A 9,983-nucleotide genomic window follows, 5' to 3' on the forward strand; every position below is an offset into this window, starting at 1 on the left:
CCAGGATGGTCTCGATCTCCTGACCTCGTGATCCACCCGTCTCGGCCTCCCAAAGTGCTGGGATTACAGGCTTGAGCCACCGCGCCCGGCCTCCGTTTCAATTTTTTAAAAAAAGTTATGTCTTCCTAACTAAAGTGTGTCTCATGCTTTAATCCTCACCACCATCCTGTGAGGTGGCCACCGCCTCGACCCACTTGACAGATGAACAGAGGGATAGAACCTTGGGGGTCTGCTACTCAAGGGTAGGGGGCTCCCAGCTCAAAACCAGGCACTGAGGTCACAGAGGAAGGAAGGAGAGGAAAGGAGCGGCGATGACCTGACTGGCATGGTTCTCAGAGTGTAGCGTGGGGACCCGTGGGGTTGGGACCCTGAAGAGGATCCCTGAGGCCAAACGGTTTTCATATAATACTGAGACATTATTGGTATTTTTCCCTCTTGCTCTCTCAGGAGTAGATGGGGCCACTTTCCAGAGGCTGCGCGACTGGCCACATCACGCAGATGGGATGCAGAAACAAACACAGGAATCCAGCTGTCCTATAAAGCGAGACATTCCAAGGTTTGCAAAAATGTAAAACAAAATGATGTTTTCTAAAGTATAGTTTTTTAAAAATAAAAATAGGCTGGGCGCAGTGGCTCACGCCTGTCATCCCAGCACTTTGGGAGGCCGAGGCAGGCGGATCACCTGAGGTCGGGAGTTTCAGACCAGCCAGGCCAACATGGTGAAACCCCGTCTCTACTAAAAATACAAAAATTAGCCGGGCGTGGTGGCAGGCACCTGTAATCCCAGCTACTTGGGAGGCTGAGGCAGGAGAATCACTTGAACCCAGGAGGCAGGGGTTGCAGTGAGCCGAGATCGCGCCACTGCACCCCAGCCTGGGGGACAAGAGCAAGACTTCATCTCAAAAATAAATAAAGAAAAAAAAATAAAAATATGCCCTGGTTTGAGTCCTGGTTTGAGCACTTCCCATGACACTTGCACAGTCAAGCCCCTCCCGGAGTCTGTGTCCGGAGGTACAAAATAAGGTGACCACACTGTCCTCGTTACCAGGTACAAAGATGGCCTGTACAGGTGACAGTCTGGGGGCCTCCACAGACTCTGACCCAGCACCACCAAGTCTCACTGCTGCCCTCCCTCCCTCCACACCAGCAAGTCTGGAATTTCTGCCTTTCTCCCCTGGGCCTAGTGAGGCCATCTCGGTTTGCCTTGGGGCAGTTTTCTGCAGCTGTGGGGAGGCAGGGTGGGGCAAGGACCCACATCCAAGGACCTCAGGCAAGTATCTTCTCCCCCAGTCTACGTCATCAGTCACAAAACACTGAACCTGGAAAGACCTTGGAACAACCCAGTTTTATCAGCTCATTCTACAGATGAGGGAGTGAAGCCCAGAGAGGGAAAGCAGCTCGTCCAAGGCCACACAGCAGGCCAGAGAGGCAGGCAGTGGGCTCGTGGACAAGGATATGAATCAGAAGCCAGAGAGACCAACATTCAAATCCTGCCCTGACACCCTGTAGCTCAGGGGCTTCGTGCAAACGTCTGGTCATTTGTAAGATGAGCCCCTCCATCTCCAGGCCAGCCCAGGCCATTGTTCCTCCCACTCCACTGGCGGGTTCCAATCCGTGCTCATGGTGAGGGGAGTTCTGAGTTTTGGAGGAAGCGGCCAGGGGATGGGGTGCTCAGGGAGCTCCCCGCAGGGCAGCCCCCTCAGCCAGATACAGGCTCTGCACCACAAAGCCCGCCTGCCATGCTACTGCCAAGGCCGCCAGTGCACAGAACGTTCAGAGCTCCCCCCATGCTGGTCATCCCCAGAATCTTAGCAGAGCTGTGCACACCCCTGAACAGCACCTGAGCAGCCCCTAAGTCCCCTCTCAGGAGAAGCCGAGTTTGCCCATCATGGGGACACCCACTGACCTGGTTGGCAAAGAGCAGGTGGCACACGGTGTGGTCATCAGGGTCCTTCATGATAGCGCGGATCACCTGCAGCATCGGAGTGATGCCTGCAAAATAGCCGGCCAGGCCCCCCACGTGCTGAGTGAGGCCTGCTCACAGGCACTGCCCCGCCCAGGTGTACGGGGGAGAGCGGCCAGGACCACTGGGCCTAGGCCCCTGACCTCTGGTAGCTCCCAGGCACTCAGAACCTGCGCCTCACCCACACCCCAACTCCACCCTTAACACCAGCCGCCGGACGCCTCAGTGGGGATTCCGTGTACCTGTCCCTCCCGCGATCATGCCCACAGACTTCACTGTCTTGATGACGGGGTTGGACTTTTTGTCAGGCCGGATGGCGAACTTCCCTGGGGAGAGAGAAGGCGTGAGGCCCGGCCGTCAAACATGCCACGCGAGGGGGCTGGAGAGGGGGCTGGAGAACCTGCCCCCACTGTGAGGTCCCAGGTGGAGGCGGCTGCCATTCTACGCCAGCCATTAGGAAGGTGCAGGAGCAGTGGAGAGGCTGGGAACCCGGAGGCTCAGCTCCATCCTCTTGCTTGCTTGTTTCAGATGCTGAGAAAGCCAAACGGAGGCTGGCAGTGGGTGAGATGTGGCCCCCGGGAGTGGCCTGTCTGCAACCCCTGTGCCAGCAACTTATCCCCTCTACAGGCAAGGAGACTCAGGTCCCAGAAAGGGACAGCTGGCCCAATGGGAGTCACCCATCCACAGAGAGCCAGGGACCTGCACCCTGCACCCAGCACCCCCAAGCTCTCCAGTTCTCTGAGCCTGATCTGTAACCAAGGGATTCCGACCCAAGTCACCTTTGCCCTGGTAGACCAGCAGCCCGTTGGGGCCCCGGAACTCAATGGTGTCTCCAATCTGCATGCTTTCCAGGTACTGAGACATCTTTCCTCCGGCGGGAAACTTGGGATGGGTGTCCTTGAAGTAAACCTGCAAGACACCCCCGCAGCCCTCAGTCCCTGGCTCCAGGTCTCAGGGGTGAGCGCTTGCCCACAGCGGGGGGCAAGTGCCTCTTCCGCAGCTCTTCTGAGGCCCACGCATGGCCTTCTCCTGCGGAGCCCAATCCACCCAGCCGTCAAATTGTATCTGTCCTGCACCCTGTCCTTCACCCCGTCCTCCCAGGAGTCAGCCTCCCCGACATCCCCGGGGAAAGCAAAGCACCAGCCTTGTGTACAAGGCCAACCAACTCTAGGGCTGGATGTGCTCACATTTCACCAGCTGTCTCCGGGCTCCCCTCCCAACGGGAGACACTGACACCCGTCAGCAAAGTCAAGGCTCTGGGAGGCCCACTCAGCCACACTCCTCCTGGTGGACACTCAGTCCCTTCTGTTGTGTGCTGTCATAAAAACCTCGCTCACGCTTGGAACTACTTCCTGCCCTGCACTCTCTGGGATTACTGTCTTGGGAAAGAGAAGGGCCTCGATCTGACACCTACAAAGAGATGGGGAGACAGAGGAGTGGCTCACCCTGCCCAGGAGTCTGATGGATGGAGAAGGGGAAGGCGGCTGGGGGAGGGGCAGTGTGTATACAGGGCCTCGGGGAGGGGAGCCTGTTGTGGCTTCAGCACGGAGGGTGGCTACGGGGCGTGGAGGCAGAGGGGAGTGGAGGGCCAGGGAGAGGCAGACAGAGCACACTTTCCTGGGCCCTGGGTGCCAGGCCAGGACTCTGACCTTTACCAAGGACCAAGGGAGCCAGCAAGGTCTGGTCACCTTGCGTTTTTCATCCCCAACTTGAATCCTCCTAATAGCTTCTCCACATCTGGCCAGAGAGACTTCAATGTGAACAGATGCTTGAGCCCTCACCACCTCCTCTGTGCTTCTGGACAAAGCCCCAAACCTTACTGGGGCCTCCAAGGCCCTGTCTGGCCCCACTGACCTCTCCCACCCCTTGCCCCAACCCTCCAGCCACTTCAATCCTCGAGCCTGCTGCTGACCTCAGGGCCTTTGCACCTGAGGCTTCTTTTCTTCCTTCTTCACCTGGTCAGCACCTACTCAGTCCCAGATGTCACCTTCCCTGTCGCCTACTAGGGAGCCACTCTCACCAGCCAACCCCACCCATCCCTGGTGGTCCTTCTGGAAGCTCGGTCGCAGGTACCTGTCCCCTGCAGGGAGCACTGGCTTCCCCATGACCATGTGCCCAGTGCCCGTCCTCCAGCCAAAGACAGGTTCCTGAGGCCAGGTCTGGGTGCCCCAGCAAGGAAGGAGCCCAGGTCAGGGCCCCTCCCTGTCTTGAGATCCAGTGCCTTGCCCAAGACCTGGCGAGATCCAGGGCCTCAGCTGCGGCCCAGTAAGGGAGCTCCAGGGACACCTGAGGGCACTGGGCTGGGAAAGCTATAGGGTCTCCAACACCCCATATACCTACCGGTCTAGGCTGCTTCTCACCCTCTGTTCTGCAGGAAAACTTGTATTTCTTTTTTTTTTTTCCTTTTTTTTTTTGAATGACTCTCGTTCTATTGCCCAGGCTGGAGTACAGTGGCATAATCTTGTCTCACTGCAACCTCTGCCTCCCAGATTCAAGCAATTCTTCTGCCTCAGCCTCCCAAGTAGCTGAGATTACAGGTGCACGCCACCTGTAATGCCCAGCTAATTTTTTTGTATTTTTAGTAGAGACGGGGTTTCTCCATGTTGGCCAGGCTGGTCTTGAACTCCTGACCTCAGGTGATCCACACGCCTCAGCCTCCCATAGTGGCTTACAGGTGTGAGCCACTGTGCCCAGCTAAAAGCTTGTATTTCTAATTTTCATAAAAATGTCCCTGCTGGAGCCGCTGTGCTGCCTCTTACTTCCCACTCAGCATGTATGTTTCAGGCTCTGGGCTGCGGCCCCAGGTCTGTGGTCTGCTGCCCTTAACGACTGCATCTTCTACGGTGAACCTCCACCTCGAACTCCGCAACAGACCCCAGAAAGCCCATCACCCCAGCTCCCAGACCACACTGCACGAGCCCCTCACGTTTCCCTAGCAGGCCTGAGGGACATTTCTCAGAGAAAGGAGTAAGAACAGGGCCTCTGTGTCACACAGGCCCAGCCGCTGACCACAGTGGAGTGGCTGCCTCACCCCGCACACTCGGGACCCAGCTCCCAGGAATCTCCTGGCATGAGAGCTGGGACAGGGCTGCGCCGTCACACCTCGCAGCAGGGGCGTCTGCACCACCGGCCAGCCTTCCTGGCGCCTCTGCTGCAGGTACCTGTCCTGGTTTAAGGGCGCTTGCCCTGAACCCTGGCCCCTGATCTCTGCCAAGACCCCCTTGTTTGGCTTTTGTTGGTAAACGATGACGTGCTATTTACTCAGAAACCAGGCACAAGGGAGCCCTGGGTCTTTGGAGTCCAGGCCGTGGGGGACGTGGACTCGGGAGGAGTTCTAGAAGCCACCGCGTCTGCAAGCCCCTGGGGAAGCAGGGCAGCCATGACCAAGGCTAGGCTGCACAGCGCGGGAGCGGAGCCTTCCCTGTCCGGGGGAGGGGTCCATGTGGGCTGTTGCCATGGCCACCCACCCGCACCTCCTCCACAGTCATGACCCAGAGGCTTCACCTTGATGACCAGGTCCACGAAGCCCTTGTCATCATCACTGGAGACAGGTGTATAGGGCCGGATGACCAGGTTTCCGTCAATTCGAGCCGAGAGGTAGATGTGCTGGCCTGCAGGACAGAACGGGGTCACTCTGGGCCAGAGATCATCCCTACAGGTGACCCCTGGGTCTTGTCAAGCCACTACCCTGCACCCCCACCCAGCATTCAAAGCCTGGCCTGGCCTCAGCTCCCACGGCCCCCTCCCACCCCTCCTGGGGATTCCCCTCACGTCCCAGCTTCCTGCCTCCACGCCTTCACTCCTCCCGGTGCCACTGTCAGGGACCCTGGGCCTTCCCACTCTCATTCCAACAGACTCTCCCTCAAAGGCCCAGGGCAGCTGTCACCTCCTCCTGAAGCCTTCCCCGCTCTCCCTGGTGGAAATATGAAGCTCCCATCTCTGTGATCTAGTGCCCCAGCTGTCTGCAGGCTCCAAGTGGGCCTGGCAGGGGCGTGACTCACCGACGGGGAGGCCCAGGATGTGCTGGGGTGACGGCAGGGCAAAGCGGAAGCGCCGGGTGTCATGGCTGATGATCTGGAGAGAGGCCCAGAGCTGCTGAACGGTCCCCAGGGCAGAGGCCTCCCAGGGGGGCTCCCAGGCCTCAGAGTCCCCATCCCATTCCTCCTTTGTGTCCCCACCCTTCCCCCTTGCCCAAGTGTCCTTGTAAGAAGTGACGCCGATGCCACGTGCGGATGCACACACCTGCACACTGCGTGTGAGCTGCTGACGTGTGTGACAGGCGCATGCTGGGTGTGTCTGTCCTGGCCCAGAGGGGCCACACACAAGGTGGCCAGAGCGGGGAATGAACCCAGGGTCCCAAAGGGAGGATGCCAGACAGCCCCAAAAACTTCCAGGACAGGGAGGGAGGAGTCCACCCCTGCCTTCAGTTCAAGCAGTGGCCTGAAGGGGCAGGAAGAACTCGGGGGCTGGATGGGCAAACTGGGGCAGAGCTAGACAAGGCTGCATGTGCCCACGCCTGCACCCCAAGAGAGGGGCTGCAGGGCCCACTGCGCCTGAGAGCCCCTTGGGAAATGGGGCAGCCAGGACTGAGGTAGGCTTCACAGGGCAAAAAGTAGGAGCCTTCCCTGCCCAGGAATTCCAAAAGCCCAAAGCCAGGCTTCCACCCTGCACGGGGTGGGCACCCAGGGCATGGCCAGTGGCTGGGACAGTGGCAGAAGAGGAGGGGGGCTGGCTAAGAGCCAGACTGGGCCAGGGATGGAGCTGAGACTAAAACCCCTGAGGTCTTGTTAAGTGGGTCTTATGCTGAGGCCAGGGCCAATCACATAACCAGTTCCAGTCGGAGCTGGAACCAAACCCAGCGCCCGGAGGGTGCGCTCCCTGTGGGGTCCCCAGTACCCGGCATGGCCAGGAGAGGGAGTGTGAAGGAGCCATGCGGAAGGTGGGTGCTGCAGAGGCGCTTACATCCAAACGTGGCAAAGTCCACACGTGGACGGTGTCATCACTTAGTGGGGGGATAACAGACCTCTCCAACGGGGCAGGACATCACAGATGCCCATCTAGGCTCAGTACAAGAACCCTCTGACCTCAGCAGTGTTCCAGCACACAGCAGCTGCCTCAAGGAGAGACCCGTCCCCGCACGTGTGAGCAGAGGCAAATCGCAGGAAAGACGGTGCAGACACTACTCAACAGGATCAGGTGTGCAGGTGGCCCACCAACCTCTGCCCGGCAGCCCAGGCCTCAAAGGTGCCTCTACCAGAAGCCTCTGCACTATGGGCAAACAGAGCCCCAAGGCCTTCTGGAAGTGAATTCCAGGATTATCAATTGGTCCCAACAGTCAAGGTCAGAAACCCACGCGCCAGAAAACATTTGGAGGAAGAATAGAAATGAGATGGCTGGGCACGGTGGCCTGTAATCCCAGCACTTTGGGAGACCTCACCTGAGGTCAGGAGTTTGAGACCAGCCTGAACAACATGGAGAAACCCCATCTCTACTAAAACTACAAAATTAGCTGGGCGTGGTAGTGCATGCCTGTCATCCCAGCTACTCAGGAGGCTGAGGCAGAAGAATCACTTGAATCCAGGAGGCAGAGGTCGCAGTGAGCCGAGATTGCGCCATTGCACTCCAGCCTGGGCAACAAGAGTGAAACTCTATCTCAAAAAAAAAAAAAAAAAAAGGAATAGAAATGAGGACAAGAGACAAATAATTATGGTGCTGGCTAACCTCTAGTAGGGCAGCCAGGTGGGGCAAAGCACAGAGCACCCAGAGCAGGCCCGCTGCGGACCCCGCAAAGCCACCGCAGGCACAACACAGGGGCAAAGCTGCAATCCTAGGACATCTGCTACACACTCCCCTGTGTAACATCCCTACGATGAAATACTAAAAGGATCCATGTTGTATGGCTGGCTAAAAAACCAGGTTATCAAAACAAGAAACTGCGTGTGCACACCTGCACCTCCACACATCCCCGTGTATGAACGAAATACCCACACAGGGTCTGGCAGGCTCACGCTGAGCTGTGACCTGGGCCATCTGCATGGGGCCCTGGGGATGCGGCAATGGGGTAGGGATGGAGGTCATCCTTCACAGAGTTTTTATTGTGAGCACATATAAATAATACATTATTTCTGAAATTAAGAAACAATAGGGCCGGACGCGGTGCCTCACGCCTGTAATCCCAGCACTTTGGGAGGCTGAGGCAGGCAGATCACCTGAGGTCAAAGTTCGAGACCAGCCTGACCAACATGGAGAAACCCCGTCTCTACTAAACATATAAAATTAGGCAGTGGTACATGCTTATAATCCCAGCCACCTGGGAGGCTGAGGCCTGAGAATCACTTGAACCTGGGAGGCGGAGGTTGCGGTGAGTCGAGATTGTGCCATTGCACTCCAGCCTGGGCAACCAGAGTGAAACTTCGTCTCAAAAAAAAAAAAAAAGGAACAACAGTAACAGAGCCAGGCATAATGGTGCATGCACATGGTCCCAGCTACTTAGAAGGTTTGTGCCCAAGAGTGTGAGGTTGCAGTAAGCAGCCTGGGTGACACAGCGAGATCTTGTTCCAAAAAAACACAAACACAAAAAAACCCACCAATAACAAGGGAAAAGAATGTTAACAGGTTTCAAAATGTTACGATTTCATTTGGGTAAGAAAAAAACATGTGCCTGATCACATAAGTATAAAACATACCACAGGGCCGGGTGCGGTGGCTCACGCCTGTAATTCCAGCACTTTGAGAGGCCAAGTCGGGTGGATCACCTGAGGTCAGGAGTTCAAGACCAGCCTGGCCAGCATGGTGAAACCCCAATTCTACTAAAAATACAAAAAAAAAATTAGCAGGGTGTGGTGGTGTGCACCTGTAATTCCAGTTACTTGGGAGGCTGAGGCAGGAGAATTGCTTGAACCTAGGAGGCAGAGGTTGCAGTGAGCTGAGATCACGCCATTGCACCACAGCCTGGGCAATGAGAGCGAAACTCCATCTCAAAAACAAACAGCCGGGCATGGTGGCTCACACCTGTAATCTCAGCACTTCGGGAGGCCGAGGCGGGTAGATCACGAGGTCAGGAGATCGAGACCATCCTGGCTAACATGGTGAAACCCCATCTCTACTAAAAATACAAAAAATTAGCCAGGCATGGTGTCGGGCACCTATAGTACCAGCTACTTGGGAGGCTGAGGCAGGAGAATGGCGTGAACCCGGGAGGCGGAGCTTGCAGTGAGCTGAGATCACGCCATTGCACCACAGCCTGGGCAATGAGAGCGAAACTCCATCTCAAAAACAAACAGCCGGGCATGGTGGCTCACACCTGTAATCCCAGCACTTCGGGAGGCCGAGGCGGGTAGATCACGAGGTCAGGAGATCGAGACCATCCTGGCTAACATGGTGAAACCCCATCTCTACTAAAAATACAAAAAATTAGCCAGGCATGGTGGCGGGCACCTATAATACCAGCTACTTGGGAGGCTGAGGCAGGAGAATGGCGTGAACCCGGGAGGCGGAGTTTGCAGTGAGCCGAGATTGCACCACTACACTCCAGCCTAGGTGACAGAGCAAGACTCCATCTTGGAAAAAAAAAAAAAATTCATATCCCAAGGGTAAGTGTGGTCTCATCTGGAAGGTGGTGATTTACTTTTTTTGGTTTTGTATTTTTTATTTTTTTGAAACAGAGTTTCGCTCTTATCACCCAGACTGGAGTGCAACGGTGTGATCTCAGCTCACTGCAACCCCTGCCTCCCGCTTCAAGCGATTCTCCTGCCTCAGCCTCCCGAGCAGCTGGGATTACAGGCACCCGCCACCACGCCCGGCTAATTTTCGTATTTATTTTTGAGATGGAGTCTTGCTCTGTAGCCCGGGCTGCAGTGCAGTGGCGCAATCTCGGCTTACGGCAAGCTCCACCTCCCGGGTTCACGCCATTCTCCTGCCTCAGCCTCTAGAGCAGCTGGGATTACAGGTGCCCGCTACCACACCCAGCTAATTTATTTATTTATTTATTTGTTTATTTCGAGACAGAGTCTCGCTCTGT

General features: G+C 56.5%; 1 protein-coding gene across 2 annotated transcripts in view; it reads right to left on the reverse strand.

The window, feature by feature from the left end:
- LOC105514027 (NADH-cytochrome b5 reductase 3) overlaps positions 1-9,983 on the reverse strand; it is a 29,567-nt gene that overhangs the window by 6,557 nt on the left and 13,027 nt on the right. For both annotated transcript variants that reach the window (XM_011945123.1, XM_011945122.1), the window contains exons 3-7: positions 5,965-6,037; positions 5,468-5,574; positions 2,743-2,872; positions 2,206-2,289; positions 1,907-1,992 (exon numbers count right to left, since the gene is read on the reverse strand). In XM_011945123.1, coding sequence (XP_011800513.1) covers positions 1,907-1,992; positions 2,206-2,289; positions 2,743-2,872; positions 5,468-5,574; positions 5,965-6,037 — 480 coding nt within the window. The remainder of the gene's footprint in view (positions 1-1,906; positions 1,993-2,205; positions 2,290-2,742; positions 2,873-5,467; positions 5,575-5,964; positions 6,038-9,983) is intronic.

This window comes from Colobus angolensis, unplaced genomic scaffold (assembly GCF_000951035.1).
Source record: "Colobus angolensis palliatus isolate OR3802 unplaced genomic scaffold, Cang.pa_1.0 Scaffold239, whole genome shotgun sequence".
Classification (NCBI taxonomy): domain Eukaryota; kingdom Metazoa; phylum Chordata; class Mammalia; order Primates; family Cercopithecidae; genus Colobus; species Colobus angolensis.